General features: G+C 31.5%; 4 protein-coding genes across 5 annotated transcripts; 2 read left to right on the top strand and 2 right to left on the bottom strand.

Moving 5' to 3' along the window:
• The first annotated feature begins 1904 nt into the window (after nt 1–1904).
• LOC103574606 (T-complex protein 11-like protein 1) lies at nt 1905–6175 on the top strand. Its single transcript, XM_014439528.2, has 7 exons — nt 1905–2159; nt 2455–2570; nt 3409–3748; nt 3808–4323; nt 4722–4906; nt 4989–5155; nt 5845–6175. The coding sequence occupies exons 2-7, from the start codon at nt 2494–2496 to the stop codon at nt 6090–6092; spliced, it is 1533 nt and encodes a 510-aa protein (XP_014295014.1). The 5' UTR covers nt 1905–2159; nt 2455–2493; the 3' UTR covers nt 6093–6175.
• Nucleotides 6176–9869, bottom strand: LOC103574604 (regulator of telomere elongation helicase 1 homolog). The gene is made up of 3 exons (XM_008554090.2): nt 9425–9869; nt 8893–9361; nt 6176–8630 (listed from the first exon to the last, which is right to left on the bottom strand). The coding sequence occupies exons 1-3, from the start codon at nt 9555–9557 to the stop codon at nt 6176–6178; spliced, it is 3057 nt and encodes a 1018-aa protein (XP_008552312.1). The 5' UTR covers nt 9558–9869.
• Nucleotides 9870–10868: 999 nt separating this feature from the next.
• On the top strand, nt 10869–12987 carry LOC103579758 (FGFR1 oncogene partner 2 homolog). The gene is made up of 3 exons (XM_008561282.3): nt 10869–11180; nt 11291–11681; nt 12131–12987. Exons 2-3 carry the CDS (start codon nt 11295–11297, stop codon nt 12404–12406), a joined length of 663 nt encoding a protein of 220 aa, XP_008559504.1. The 5' UTR covers nt 10869–11180; nt 11291–11294; the 3' UTR covers nt 12407–12987.
• Nucleotides 12988–13070: 83 nt separating this feature from the next.
• LOC103579680 (glucosamine-6-phosphate isomerase) lies at nt 13071–14987 on the bottom strand. 2 transcript variants are annotated; one of them, XM_053738869.1, is made up of 5 exons: nt 14642–14987; nt 14385–14517; nt 14035–14319; nt 13305–13663; nt 13071–13236 (listed from the first exon to the last, which is right to left on the bottom strand). In XM_053738869.1, the coding sequence occupies exons 2-5, from the start codon at nt 14506–14508 to the stop codon at nt 13198–13200; spliced, it is 807 nt and encodes a 268-aa protein (XP_053594844.1). In that variant the 5' UTR covers nt 14509–14517; nt 14642–14987; the 3' UTR covers nt 13071–13197. The 2 variants fall into 2 exon arrangements, with proteins under 2 accessions (XP_053594844.1, XP_053594843.1); XM_053738868.1 differs by having other exon boundaries at nt 14385–14987.
• Nucleotides 14988–16779: the final 1792 nt, after the last annotated feature.

The raw sequence follows: 16779 nt of genomic DNA, 5'->3' as shown, positions 1-16779 counted from the left end.
ATTATTAAGAAAATTGAATGCTCTAAAAATTATCTCTGCACAACCAATGTCAAAAAATCTATGCTTTTCGAGATATTGCTATTTTTATCAGAACCCAAAATAAATTCCGTAGGGAAAAAAAATAGATAATTGTTTATGGGAGTGTAACTTTTTAATGAGCAGTCCTATCACTTTTTTAGTTAGAATGAAAATTGTAGAGGATTAAATTTGCTACAAAAAAAGATCAATTGGTTTATTATGTAGATTTAATAGTTTACAAGTAATTTTAATTTAAAGTTTAAATTGAATTTATATATAAATTTTTTTTTATATTTATTAAATCGTTTGAAGTTTAACAGTTTTTTAAGCGTATGGAGTGGGGGGTAATTGATGTTTGAAGGTAATTTTTATCTCAAGGTCGCCGAAGGTGTCAAGGTTTCATTGAGTTTGTTGTGTGTTGTTGAATTAAATAATCAAGCATTTAATTAGTTGATTATATTGTTAACTATTGTTAACTCAAATGTACTTCTAGTGTCTCTATTAAAGTAATTAATTACTAAATAAAAAAAAAAAAAAAAAAAAAAAAAAAAAAAAAAATCGCGGTTCCTCAAAATTCATTATCAAAAAATTTTGGAATTAAAAAAAATTGCTACGCCATTCAAAACTTCAGACTTTTGTAAATTTGAAAAATGCGAAGGTCAAAATTTAGTTTTTTTATTTTTTATTATTGTGAATAAATTTGTTTTGCAAAATGGAGAAAAAAAATTTATTTATAGATTATTTCATTCATGAACTCGGTAGTAATTAGTGATAGACTGTTTGCGTGGGTAGTGAGTCAATATATTGTCTTTAATGTCTTCCTCTAAATCTTGAATTTTTTTCATTTATTTTTTTTGTTACTACTAGTGACATCTTTAGTGACGCCATTGTAATAAAAATGACGTTAATGAATTTTTTATTACTTTTGTATATATATTTATATATTTACGTGGGTAAAGAGTAGAAAATTTAATGTCCTTTCAAATGAGTACCCACATGCTGGATTTTTTTTTGAATTTTCAAAATTTATACACATATATAAATATATACATATATGAAAAAATGTATATTGGTTCATAAATGAATGGAGCATTCAAAGGCCTTTTAAACGAGTACCCACAAGCTATACTTATTTTAAATTTGGAAAATTCATATATATTTAAAATATATACATAAATATATGTACCAAAAATTCTATACTTTAGTACATAAGTGAATGGGAAATTTTACGCTCTTTCAAATGAGTACCCACATGCCATATATATTTCACCATCATCAAAATATTTATATATATATATATATATATATATATATATATATATTTATATATGAATATACATAAAGTAAATTATTAAAAATAACTATAGGTTGTGGGTACTCATTTTAAAGGGCATCAAATTCTCTATCCATCTCCACACACAAATTTTTCAAATTCCACTTTATTGGTCTGTTCGGATTCCCCGCCCGGTGCACTGGTGCACTTACAATATACCCGGGAAAATTTCAATTCATCATTAAATTTAATTAGTAGAAAAAAGGTGAATTACCAATTTAAAAAAAAATGTATTAATTATCAGTGTATTGACGAAAGTAAAATTTAAGTAAAAAAATTCTTAGTATTTCAAATCGATCATTAATTAATGGAAATTAATGTTAATTTCGTGTGCGAAAAAATCGTCGAAGTACCCTGGGGTGAAGGGTCCGAACACACCAAAATGACATCACCTTTACACGCAACGCGCGAATGATTTTCAAATTAACAAACTTTTAAATTTCAAATTTTCCCGCCAATTTTTAAAATCGTTCTTACGGCGGCAGCAGCTACTGATCTCGCAATAATAACAGTATATCTAAAATAAACAGCTGTTCTCATCAACATATAACCATTTGTGTACATTTGTGATAATAAATTGAAATATGACGCCGTTTATTATTAAATTATCTAGTATTTTTTATTTTATTTATTAATTATTTTATTTTTTTTTTCCAACAATTTTTCTAATGAATTTTATTGTCATGAAAATTCGAATATAAATTAATCGTTTCCAAAATTATATAAAAAATATATATATATATATACTTATATATTAATTGTTAAAAAATATATTCAAATTTATCAATTAAAAATAAATAAATTAAAGGTAAGTTTCAAATTTTAAAAAATTAATTTTCGAATTTTTTTTTTTTTTAAGTACGGAAGTTTAAAGAGACAAAGAAAATTTCAAATAATAATAATAATAATTGAAATCCTTGATTGTTTATAAAAGGACATAACAAGGATTTTATTTTACAAAATAAAGTTAAAGGTCATGTCTCTTAAATGAGTCATCTTCCAAAAGGATTAAATAGAGACAATAAATCTGCGACTGATCATTTCGTTAAATTACGTCGTACATAAAACGTCGACTAATAAATTTAATCATATATTTTTTCCAGTGATTGGAAGATCAATTATTGTTATCTATTTATTTAAAAATGGAGGATAAAAATAGTGACCCAAGTCCATCGTCATCAGGAATCAATAAATCTAATGATGATAACAACAAAGAGAGGTAATTGATAATACAAATATGAATTTTTTTTATGTAAGAGACCCAGCCTTTATATTTATTATAAATTTACTTGCTACTAACAATTTTTTTTTAACTTTGGAGTATATTTTAAGGAAATTGAGAATATATGTGTATATATATTATATATGTCATATGCATGACCTCATATTATAATAGAGAATAACAAGACCTTTAAAATGAGTACCCACAAGCTATATTTATTTTCAACTTTTTTTTCAACATATATTTAGATATATATATGTTTATTAATATATAGTTTTGATTATTTGAAATAGATATAGCATGTGGGTACTCATTTCAAAGTATATCAAATTCTCTACTAGAATATGAACAAAAAAATGTGTATTGGTATATTTATATATATATATATATATATATATATATATATATATATATATATATATATATACATATTTATATATATATATATATATATATATATAAATATAGATGTATGTATATATTTGTATACATATTATGGTCGAGAATTCAATGCCCTTTAAAATGAGTACCCACATGTCATATTTATTTCGAATAATTTATATCATATATATATATTAATAAATATATATGTATATAACGAAAATAAAAATTGAAAATAAGTATAGCTTGTGGGTATTCATTTTGAAGGGCTTTGAATTTTCAATCATAATATAGACACACATACAATATATATATACATATATTTACTGTATATATATTACAATGAAAAATATAAAATATAAATATGGCATGTGGGTACTCATTTTAAAGGGAATCAAATTCTCTATCATAATATGTGCTCATATATATGCAAATGTATGATTAATTATATTAGGCAGTGGTCAGCAAATTTTCTAACAGGAGCATCTCCGCCAAAGTTTGTATCACTTGACGAAATAATAAACGCTGCAAATGGAATGACAAATATGGCGCTGGCACACGAGATAGCCGTTGATAAAAATTTCAAATTAGACCCTGCGTTATTCAGCAACGATATAAATGGCTACGAAAATGAAGATGAGGGTCAAGATGACAACGGAACCAAGACCAAGAAATTACAAAAGAAAGTCAAGGAAATTATGCACAATGCGTTTTGGAATTTACTAAAGCAGCAGTTGAATGATGACCCACCAGATTACACTCAAGCGCTGGTGCTATTGCGCGAAATACGCGAGGTAATTAATTATTTTTAAAAATTAAAATATTTTTATTAATTTTTTTTTTTAATTTCTAGACTCTGGAAGATTTAGTTTTACCTCATCATAAAAAAATTCGTGAAAATTTACGTGAAATTTTAGACATTGATCTGATAAAACAACAAGCGGAAAAAGGAGTTTTGAATTTTACTCACTACTCTCATTATGTTTTAAATTTAATGAGCAAAATATGCGCGCCAGTGCGCGATGAAAAAATACGGGAATTATTAGAATGTACTGACATTGTCGACACGTTCAAGGGAATAATGGAGACCCTGCAGCTGATGAAATTAGACCTTGCTAATTTTACAATCACGATGATGCGACCGAACATTGTCGCCTCGAGTATTGAATATGAGAAGAAAAAATTCGCCCAGTTTTTGGAAATACAGGCTGATGGGTTGCAATATACTAGGAGGTGGCTACTCAAGCATTTAGATGATAAAAAAATAGAGGGTGCTAATGATGTCAATGGGCTCAAGCAAGTTACACATTATTTGCTAGCGGAAGCGTACTTGGATCTGCTTAACTGGGACTCTTGTCCGGAAGCTGAGGTATTTTTAGAAATTTTTTTAGTACTAATGTGTTTTTGAAGTAATTCCCTGTAGTTTGAGTACCCACATCACTATGTTTGGATTCAAAAAATTTTAACTCAAAAATTTGGATTTTTTTTTTTTAATTTTTTTTTTATTTTTGACTTCGAGACTGAACTTGTGACTGGATTTCCTCTTGTTTAAGTACCCACATCACTATGTTTGAAAAAAAAAGTTTTGAAATGTCATTTCGCGGTTTAATTAATTAATATAATCATTAAATTAATTTTTGATTTGAGTATAGTGTTGTGGGTACTCATTCTACGCGGAATTACGTGTACTACAGAAATATGAGACTCATTTTTTGTTAAAAAAATTTTTAGGAGTTATATTTTGAATAATTATAGTTTTTGTTTTAGACGCTGATGCTAGATCAGGGACGATTATTAGAATTACGAGATAAAATAAATAGATTGACTATTATTGGATCGATACTGTTGATTTGCGGCAGTACAGTCGGTGGTTTAATGCAAGATGTTGATAAATTTAAGAAAAATGTTAAGCAACATCTGGATGTTATTTTGGATACTGTCCATTCTAATAAGTATGAACGATCTTTAAAAATTTTCTTTCAGTGGAAATTTGTAAGAATAATGAAATAAAATGATCGTGAATTTTTTTTTCAGAGAATTAGAAAAAATAATGCCTAATGTGGTAATTCAAATAAAAGAAGATATAAATGTTATATTGAAGGAAATTCATAATAAAGAATTAGATAAAGAAACAGAATCGATTTTAGAACGACAAATTATGGAATTAACAAATGAAGATCATAAAATTCGATCACTCGTTAGTGAGTATAAAATTTCATTTTGAAAATTCATTTCGATATATCGATTTATATATATCGATATCTCGAACTTCGATTAATCGATTTTCAAATGAAATATATCAATAACTGAAACTCGAAGTTACAATCGATACCTCGAGGTTACAATCGATTAATCGAATCTCGATTTATCGATTAATATGATATCGATATCTCGAACTTTGATTAATCGATTTTCACATAAAATTTATCAATAACTGGAACTCGAAGTTACAATCGATATCTCGAGGTTACAATCGATTAATCGAATCTCGATGTATCGATTTATATAATATCGATATCTCGAATGTCGCACTACAATTAATCCATTTTTAAATTAAATTTGTCAATAACGAACTCGAAGTTTGAATCGATATCTCGAAATTCAAGAATCGATATCTCGATTTTTAAAATACTTTGAATGTATCGAATTTTAAAAAATCGATTATTAAAATAATTTATGTAAGAAATACACTAACAATCGATCTACAACAAATCGATTAATCGATTTACAACAATCGATTTCGAAAATATTTTCGATATATCGAATTCTGAACAATTGATTATCAAAGAGGTCTTAGAATAGAATACTTCATAAATCGATTTTAAAATTTGTTCGATATATCGAAGTTCGATCATTGAAAGAAAAAATTCTAACAAATTATTTTTTTCAGATCTAAGAATCCGGCAATTCCTCGAAAAAATAATTTTATCCCAAAACGCAGTGCCAACTCAAGTGCCCCCAGGTCTTTCTTCTCTCCAAGAAGAGCTTGCCTCGATAGCCGCCCGATTCTTTATAATAGTCGCCCACAATCGCAGCGTCTTCGGGGAATATTACCAAGAAATCGTCGCCACCGAAATCTCAAACCGAAAATCGACTCTCGGCTCCATCAATCATGACAACGCAATAATGGACGCCTAAATTTTCATAAAAAATAATCACGTATTTCCTTTATTAATATTATAAACATATATTTTATAAATAATAAAAAATATTTATCACAACTACAAACGCTTACAATAATTATCAAACTCTTCAATATGCTGTTTTTTCAAAAAAGTCTTAAATCCCACAAACAAGTCTTGTTTTTCCTCCCCACATTCCAAAAATAATTTTTCCAATGTTTTACACAACTCATCAAAATTACCTCGAGCGCGATAACTCTCAATAATTTTAGCAAAGATTTGAAAATTTTCTTTCGTCAAAGATTTTTTCACACTTTTCAAATATTTCTGTCCAATGGATTTCTTATCATCATTTTTTTCCACTTTCCCATTTGAATTTCCCGCCAAATTTTCAAATTTTTCTTTCTTAACGACACTCCCCGCCTCTGCGTGCCCTCCAGACCCCCCACTTTCCCCTCTACCCCCACTCTCACCTCCAAAATTTCCCTTCCCGCCACTAAAATCTGTTTTACCGACCGCCGATTCGATTTTACCATCTGAGTTATCAGCCTCCAAATAATTGACTTCAAATTTCTGTATCTTAAGTTTCCTTTTTTTAGCAACAGAGTCGCCCTCTTCTTTAGTAGCCTCCCAGCTTCTCCCACTCCAGTTGCCCTTAACCTTGCTGGTCACAAAATTAATCGTGCCCTTATCACTTTTATCCACTCCCTCACTTTTGTAAGCTTTCAGATCGACATTTTCCTCCCTGACCTCACCCTTACTCCTCCCAACCTTCGCTGCTGTACCGACACCGGATGTACCGACCACCGGTAACCTACCAACAGTCGGTAGCCTGTCGACTGTCGATATTTCGCGCTCGTTTCGTACACAGACCCCGACATTTTTGAAAAAATCCCTCAACTCTCTGGTCACCATCCCAAAATTACTGTAATTTTTGACATAGGGCTTCAACCACTTGGACAAATGTTCTTTAAATTGGGCGCCATTAAACCTACAGTCGCACAAAATAATGGCGCCAAAATCACCAATATGTCGAATGATTCTTCCCACTGCCTGATTAACTGCGCGGGAGGCCTCTAATTGGTACCACTGGGCGCCAGTAAGACCCCCCTTGTTTTTGACCCTGACTTCGTCTAGATATTTCTGCTTTAGCAGGACCCTAGGGTCCATCATCGGTGGATAAGGTAGACCAGTTACCAACACAGCGCGGCCGTAGTTATCAGAAAAGTCGAGACCTTCACTGACCTTTCCTCTACAGACCGCAAGAAAAATGGCGCCCCGGGCTGCTGGGTCCCTAATCTTAGCATAATAGTCATTGATAATGGCATTGAATGTGTCCTTACCCTGAGGCTCGACGAAGACGGGCTTCTTGGCGCAGATGGTACTCCAGAGGCCGGTTTGCTGCCAGTCGTCGCAGCACTTCTTCATGATCGGATACGAGGGGAAGAAGACCAGGAGTCCATGGGGAATTAGGCAGCTGAAGTTGAAGATGGTTCTGCCGAGGCTGGAGATGTACTTAGGGTCGTTCCTGGTGTTGAAGGAAGAGTTTAGAGGATGGCCGTCGGGACCCTGGCCCAGGACCCCGATGCTGATTTGCTTGGTCGCGACGATGTGGGGGTTCTCCAGCTGGACATCGATGGGGATGCCGAGTTCAGAGATGAAGGGCTTCAAGGGCGAAAGGGTTCCGCTGGTCAGGATGATGGAATGGACACCGAGCTCCAGGAGTTGACGCATCCCGAACCCGGGGCTGAAGCACCAGTAGCTGATTAATTTAGCTGATTGGTTGACGGGTTTGGTAGCGTTCCAGCCGTCTTTCTTGGACTTGGTGGGCTCGGGTGTGATGAAGATCTTGTAGCATTCGCGGATTCGCTCACGGTGACGAGACATTGAGGACGAGGAGCTGGTAAAGACTGTGCGGATGAAGTCAGAAAACTTCTGGAGCGCGCGACCTGCTCGGGCGAAGGGCGACGTAGAGGTCGTGGAGAGCCAGAGGACGATCTTGTCGAGTTTTTCGGCGACCTGGAGTTCTTTGGAGGTTAGTTCCGCCGACTCGAGGAGTTCGAAAATGAATGAGCCGGGGTAAGTGTCACCGTTGGGTTCTTTGATGACCAGGGCGTCGATGGCAGACTCTAGGGCGAGGAAGATGCTCTTCAGGAGGCAGAGGTCGTCGGCGGTGAAGTCTTTCTGCGCTTCCTTGTCGTTGTCGAACCCAATTTCGGGAGATTCTTCTTCTTCGAGCAGGCGCTTCATTACTGAAGAGATCTCGTCGATGCAGAGAGCGATGTCTGTGCTGGAGATCTGGAGGGACGCTGATTCTTCGCAGGTTTTTTCGACGTTGTGCGCCTCGTCGAGGAGGATTATGTGGTTCTGGAGGTCGATGGCTTGAGAGCGACGGGTTTTAGCGTCCAGGAGGTAGTTGTAAGGCATGAAGGTTATGTCTGCAGATTGTTTCAGCTCCTTGGCCATGAAGTAGGGGCAGCATTTGAATTTTGTTCCCGCTTTCACTAGGTCTTCGATGTCGCAGATTGTGTCTTTAAAAATCGCTTCTTCTTTTCTGGAAAATTTATGAGTTGACATTTTAATGGATAGTCAAGACGTAATTTAAATATATTGATGTGGGTACTCAAACTTCATAAAATCACGGCCTGAATCTCAGAGTATCCACCGAAATTCGAAAAAATTGATGCATGATTATTTTAAAAAATTAATAATAGCTCAAAATTTAAAGTTATCAAAACCTAGTGATGTGGGTACTCAAACTTCATGAAATCACTTCCCGATTCTAAATAAGCTAAAAAAAATTCATAAAAACTCACCTGTTTTCCACATTATTATAATACATGCACGAGCGAGTCCTAACTTTGGCCTGACACAGATGAATTTTATCAGCCGAGTTGCTCTCCTTCGAAATCTCCGGGTGAATACACAACTGGTCCCTGGACCCAATAACTGCGACCTTCAAATGCTTGAAGCTCGTCCTCTTCAACTCGCCCATCACCTGAGTCAGCTGCGAGTGAGTCCGCGAGGCGTAAATGATCTTCGGCTGCGACCACCCGAACCCTTGGCCTTTTCCTACCCCTCCACCTCCACCTCCTTCACTTCCTTCTCCATCAGCACTCCCGCCTCCACTTGCCATTTCCAAGTCTTTTTTTAATTTTTCAAAAAATTTACCGCCGAACTCTGGATTCTCCACAGCCCCGACGAGCATCTGCGCCTGCAGATGCGCTTTCTTTGTCATCAACCAGCTCAGTGATGAACATAAGAGACACAAAGTTTTACCAGTTCCTAAAAAATGAATTCATTTATTTAAAATTAACTTAATTAAATTAATTAATTAATTAAAATTACCTGTAGGTGACTCAAGTACTCCATGTTTTTTATTTTGTAAACATTCGATAACTTTTGACATATAAGTCTTTTGTACATCATAAGGTTCAAATGGAAAATTAACAACTATATTATTTATTTTAATTTCCGGCATTTTAATTATTTAATTAACACATTAATTAAAATTATTATTATTTTACAAATTAATTTATTTATTTATTTTATGAGAATTTAAAATAACCTCAAATTTAAAAATACTTTTTTTATTTTTGAATTCAAATATTTTTGATTAATTCTTTTAAAATTATTATTATTATTATTTTGAATTTGATTTTAGTATTATTATTAATTAATTAATTAATTAATTAATGATAATAATTAAAGTAGAAAACACATGAGAAAAGTTTGACGTCTGGGTGATGACAGGATGTCAGAATTGGCGGGAATTTAAATTTTAGGCTGGCACGCGAGGCTTCCACTTAAATTTTCCCAAAAAAACTTACAGCTAAAATGACAATGAGCGGTAGTGACACCTAGCAGAAATGATAAAAAATAAATGGAACGTCAGTCAACATTTCAAATAACAAACCAACCCAGAATGCGCATGCGCGAAAATTTAAAATTACAAAGCGCATGCGCATTCTGGGTTGGTTTGTTATTTGAAATTTTGGCTCACGTCCCATTTATTTTTTATCATTTCCGCTAGGTGTCACTACCGCTCATTGTCATTTTAGCTACTAGCGACAGTCAGTATCATCAACGGCAGCAGTAGTCCAGATCCTTCTTTACATTTGAATAGAAACCGTATCTTAGTGACGTCGTGTAATTATCCATTAAATTAGTTGCTCATAGTAATTGTTTAATTAAATTGTGGTGTTTGTAAAATTAAAATAGTGCAAAGTGTCTGTGGTGTCGTTAAGTGTCAGTGTTCAGTGGTAGTGTAAAGTGTTGCTGATGGCTGATGCTGACAACTTCCTAGCTGAGCAAAATCATCTGGCATCGTCTGGTGGGGAAATAGCAGTCAAGTGACGTTTTTTTAGCTGCAGCACTTGGAGCTATTTAAATTAAATCTCCAAGTGCATTAGGACACCCTTCTGCACATTATTTTCCCGCCAAGGTTTGTTCAAACACTCAAGTGTATTTTTTTTAAATATTTTAAATATTTTTCTGTCATATTCCGCCATTTTATTTTGACACGATTTTTAATTTTTCTCATTTCTAATAATTTATTTTTTAAATATTTAAATTTCCCGCGCAAATAATTGAAATATTTAAATAATAAAATAAAAAATTTCGAGTATTTTTTTTTACTCTGCATTAAGAAATGTCTAGCCCTAGCTCTAACCAAGCGTTCATTTGAAAAATTATTTTGGCGCGAAAATTCAAATTTTTATGACAGCGCTGCTGTCTTTCATCGTCTTTATCATTATTATTATTGTTGCTATTATTATTATAATAAGTTGACATTAACCCTTTCAAACCTACCGTGCACAATTGAGGACATTAAAGTTTTGTTAAATAAATATAGCAAAATAAAAATTTACGTAACTAAAAACGGTTGTTTCTGTTTGCGAACATTATAAACTTCGTAAAAGCTTTTTCAATATTTCCATACTCAGTAGTACCTACTATAACAGGAAAAAAATCGGTTCATGAAAATTCCAAAAAACAAAAAATCAGGTTTGAAAGGGTTAAAACATAACCTGTGAATAACATAAATATAAATATATAAATATATAAAAAAAAAATATCAAGAAAATAAAAAACAAAATCGCAGGTAAGTAAAAATTTCTTTTTTTCAAATTTTAATTATATGTTAATATATTAAATAAAAAATATATGTTTGATAAAAAAATAATAGTATTATAAATTTTCTAAAAAATTCAGAAAAATGTCACTGACAGTCCAACAAATAATTTGTGACGCTAAAAAATTAGTCGGCCGTATTTCGGACCATGAGAACACGGCAGACAATTTGATAACCGAGATCCAGTCGGTCTGCAACCAGATAGATAATATGAAACAGTACCAAGAAGAGATCGAGGTGCTGAACAATGAGGCAAAGCAGCAGCCAAGGGATGCTCTGATCGCAGGAATACAGCAGGAGACTAAACATTTGCGCGAGCTGCAAGCCGAGAACCGCGAGCTCCGCAATGCTCTAGAAGAACATCAGAATACTATTGAGCTTATCATGTCTAAATATCGCCAGCACACTGCTTCGTTGATCAAGTCTAACAAAATAAACTTGTCCTCTATTTATAACGCGCGCTATGCTAATGTGAGTATCAAATTTAGGTAAATTTTAGTTGTCAAGTTCTGTAGGTAATTGTAATGTGACAACTGATTGTTTCTTTGAATTCGTGAGGTAATTTCCGTTTGTTTGAGTACCCACATCGATATATTTAGATGACATGAAAAATTGACCCAAAAAAATCGACGCCCGTAATTTATATTTTGAAAATTCAATTTTTTGGATAAATGAGTGTTGGGATAAGAGAGAGGAAGTCGAGACGAGTAGTTTGAGTACCCACATGATGGGGTTTAAACCGAAAGTTAATTGTCATATTTATATATATTATATATATATGAAATGGGCGGGTTATCGAATCATAGGCTTGTGGGTACTCATTTGACGGGGAATTTTATCAGCTTGCAGAATCTGGTACTTAATTATTTTTAAAAAAATATCTGATTGAGTAAAATAAAAAATAAATAAATTTTTTGTAGATTATTACCAACCAGGCTGAGAAAATAAATGAAATGGCTGCAGTTATGAGAGTCGCTGCGTCACTAGACGAGGAAAGTGAGTTAAAGTACAAAGAAAATTTATCAAAATTGAAAGAAGAAAATAATGTACTGAGAGAGCTGGTTAATATTGCGAATAATTATGGGTCTGTAAATAGCAGCAATAGCATCAGTACGACAACTACCGGCACTACAGTCAGTGTCCTGCAGGATAACAAAACCTCGCAGACTGATAGTAATGATAACGAGGAATTATAATTTGTAATTTTTTTTTTATGGGTTCTAAGTAAAAATTTTATTTATTTATTTTATATTCTAAGATATCTTATAAAATATATCAGATAGACATACGTTATATATGTTCATTGGAACGGAAATTTAATAAGCTACAATTTTTGTTTCATTATAAATATACTTAAAGTCACTTGTTTCAAAGTTACAGCCACTTAAAAGATCAATTATCATATTTTTTATAAAAATTCAATCGTTTCGTTATAAGGACATCTTTAATTAGCAATACCTTCTAAACTATTGACTTTACGACATTTTTTAAAGAATCAAAAATTATTCAAAATTGAATTCCCTACAACTTTTGTCTCTTTAAAAAATTCCCTAAAATCGTTTTTTAAAAAGTTACAGCATCTCAAAGTAAAAACATCATTTTTTTTCCCATTACTCCCTTTTATTTCTTTCAGAGCCTCATATTTCAATAAATATCATTCCTACGAAAAATTCCAATTAATAAGAAATTGCAGCTTATCAAATTTCCTTTCCAATGACCTCCCATAACATTCAATTATCTTCAATACTCACTGAAATATAGCTTATAGAAATAGCGACTTCAAACCACTGAAAAAAAAACCGCCAATTCGCGGTTCCAAAAAAGTTAATTATTAATATTAATACTAATTAATAAGACAAATTGTACTGTAGTATGAAAAATATATTTGTTATACCGTCAAAATTAATAAAATAAAAAATTTTTTAAATTAAAAAATTTTTCACTGGCATAAAAAAATTTTTCAAAGGTAAGAAAAAAATAAAAATTTTTAGTCTTCAATTAATTTTCTGTGGACGTCACTCAATGCCTGAAAAATACAGAAAATTAATTAATAAATTAACTCATTGATTAATTAGTTAAAAAAAAAAAATTTACTTTGAAATATTTGACAGTTTTGACCCTGAGTTCAAGGGTCGCGTCCTCGTCGCAGATAAAAAGAGCGTGTGGATGTTGCTGGAAGGCTGAGACAGTCCACATATGATTGATGCCTTCTTCAATGGCTTTGTAGAGCGCAAATGCTTTGTGAGAGCCAGTGATAAGAATCATCACCTCCTTAGCGTCCATTACAGTCCCGACACCAACAGTGAGTGCCTGCTTGGGAACTTTCTCGATGTCGTTGTCAAAGAAACGCTTGTTTGCCTCCAGAGTGTCTTGCGCGAGAGATTTCACCCGCGTGCGAGAGGCTAAAGACGATCCTGGCTCATTGAAGGCGATATGACCATCTGGTCCGATACCTGGTTCAATTAATAGTTCCATAAGTAATTATCCTGGGTTCAGGAGGTGATTTCATAAAGTTTGAGTACCCACATCATAGGGTTCAGAAAAAAAAATTTTTTGAGATTTTTAAATTTTGAAAAATTTCAGAATATTTTTTTTGACACTCGTGAGACACAGAAAGAGGTCCAGGAAGTCGAGACAAGGAGTTTGAGTACCCACATCAATATATTCCGAGCGCTTTTCTTAAAACCGGAAATCAAAATCAAAATGGCGGTCTGTGACAACTTTTTCAGAACCTATTCATGTGGGTACTCATTCAACGCGTCTTGGCGTGTACTTTTAGAAAATCATGGTCCGATACCTCGTAAAAAATTCTAGAAAACTTTACCTCCAATAAAAAGGTCAACACCACCAGCTTCGGTTATTTTCCGCTCAAATTCCTGACACTCGTACTCTAGATCCTCGGCATTTCCATCCAGTATATGGACATTTGTCGGCTCGATGTCAATGTGTTTAAAAAAATTGTGGTACATATAATAATGATATGACTCCGAATGATTGCTCGGCAGATTGACATACTCGTCCATATTAAATGTCTTGACATATTTAAATGACAATTTTCCTTGCATATAATATTCTATTAATTTTTTATACATTCCCAATGGCGTCCCTCCTTAAATTAAAATTTTTAAAATAATTATTATTTTTCAAAAAAAAAAAAAAAAAAAAAAAAATTACCTGTAGGTAGACCCAAAACAAAATATTTATTTTCATTAGGCTCAAAATCATGGATCCTCTTCATCACATATTTTGCTGACCATTCAGAAACATTATCAACAGTATCACAAATTACTAGTCTCATTTTTTTTTTCTTTTTTTTCAGAAAAAGTAAAAAAAAAAATTTTATTTAAATTTTTGTAGCAAAGAAAAATTTTTCAATTTTTTTGAAAAAAATTTATTACTGAGTATAAATATGAGAACTTTTGTTCACTGACCTCAATAAATATATGAGTGAATTATTTAAAATTAAAAAAAAAAAATTATCTTTTATATTCAATAGAGCTATTGTTCTTACGAATTGTTATTATTTTTTTGCAATGAGGGCACTGATAAATTCGATAACTCGAAAAAAAAAATACGCCTTCTTTCAAATAGAAAAAAAAAATGTCGGATTTATTTGAAAAAGTTTTTTTTATTTTTAATTATTATTATTATTAGGGTATTGTTTATGTAAGGAGTGTCGAAATTACTGTGCCAGTATCTTTTTTTACCGCAAACTGCGAGCAAAAAAAAGGGAGGGGATATAATTTTTATTTTTCAAATTTCGAAATTAGGGAACGAAAATTTGAAATCCTTTGATTAGAATAAATTTATTGTTTATTTATAATAATAAAAATGTTTATTTGACTGTAAATGCTACCGGTATGTTATCACAAAATGGCGGGGGAATTGGCAACGCGCGAAATGGCGGAGGCGGGAAAATACTTGAATTTGAATATAAATTTAAAAATGAAAAGGTGATTTATGGGTTTTTTTAAGTTTTGAGAGGGAAGGAATAGAGATAGAGGAAAATTGATAAGGAGTAATTTTGTAGGAAATTTAATGGGCTACAAAAAAGGTCTCATTCAAAATTTATGTAAAGTTGATATTTTTGATAGTAAATAATTTTTTTAATTTATTTGTTGAATTATTTTTTAAATAATTTCTTATATTTTTTTTTCAAACTTAATTTCTGTCTAAAATATCGAGTTTTGGTGAAAAGTCATTCTTTACTTTTTTGTAGAAAATTTAATTCTCTATAAAAAAGGTCCTTATCACTTTTGATATATCTCCGTAAGTTTAGCCAGAATTTGAATTTAAAAGTTAAAAAAAAAAATAAAATTAAGAATTATTTAAAAAATTTAATTTTTTCTGCCTTTAAAAATCCTACTGCCTAAACTATCAATTTTTCCGGCATATTCATAAGGAGCTTTTTTGTAGAGGAATAAATTTCCTACAAAAATGATCTCATTAACTTTCTTGCTATTTCTAGTAGATTGGCCGCAAATTAATTTTGAAGCAAAAAATTATGAAATCTTAAGAAAACTTTTTATTGATTCCTAAAAAAAAAAAAAAAAAAAAAAAAAAAAAAAAAAATAGATAAAAAAAATACTAGATGTCGTAATTAATAGACATTTCATGAGTACTGAGTAATCTATGTTAGGCGTTAATGATATTTTTGTAGATAAAATTCGATAATAATAATAATAATAGAAAATATTTTTAACTCGAGTGAAGTCAGTCGTGAATTTTCTTTTCTCTATACATTTTTTTATCAATTATTGTTTCAAATAATTCAGTTTGAAATAAAGTTTATAAATTTAAAATGAACGAAAGAAAAAAATATATAATTTTTCTAATTACGTCTTTAATTTTTTTAATTGCGATTGCGTCAATTACTTACATTTTATTAAATTACACATCAACAGTTGATAGATTGTTGGAAAATATTGAGCTGTCTAATAAACGAATTAAAGGTACAGGAATTAAAGTTTCGTTTTTTTTTTTTTAATTATAATTATATATTGTTTTTTAGTGACTTATGATGAACGTCGAAGAAAATGGGACGATGCAAGTCACATAAATTATTACAATAAATAACAATATGTATTTGTTATTAATCATAAAAGTGAAATAAACAATTTTTTTTAAATGATTCAATGACTCATGGAATTTTTTTTTTAACACGGGTGGTGGGAGTGAAAAGGTGATAAAATTCCCCGTAGAATGAGTGGTCACAAGGCTATGTTACGATTGAAGGCTAAAAGAGGGGCAAAATGGTCAATTTTTGATTTTGGAAGGAGATAATTTTTTGGACAATAATGAGTAGGATTTTTGAAAAGCGAGGGAAATTTCACTAAAAATAAGTACCCACATCGATATAATTGGGTAAGATGATCATTAATTAATTTTTTAATTAATTATTAATTGTCAATTCGAAGTTCGTGAAATTTATTGATGTGGGTACTTGAAGTTCATGAAATTTAGTCTAGAGTAAGACTTTGAGGTTAAAATTAAAAAAAAAAATTTTTGAGTCTAGTAAAAATAAGTTTGAATATTTTTTAGAAAAAAAAAATTAATAAATAGAATTTTT

This window comes from Microplitis demolitor, chromosome 4, assembly GCF_026212275.2.
Source record: "Microplitis demolitor isolate Queensland-Clemson2020A chromosome 4, iyMicDemo2.1a, whole genome shotgun sequence".
NCBI classification, from domain to species: Eukaryota; Metazoa; Arthropoda; class Insecta; order Hymenoptera; family Braconidae; genus Microplitis; species Microplitis demolitor.
This window is presented reverse-complemented; position numbering and strand designations above follow the sequence as displayed.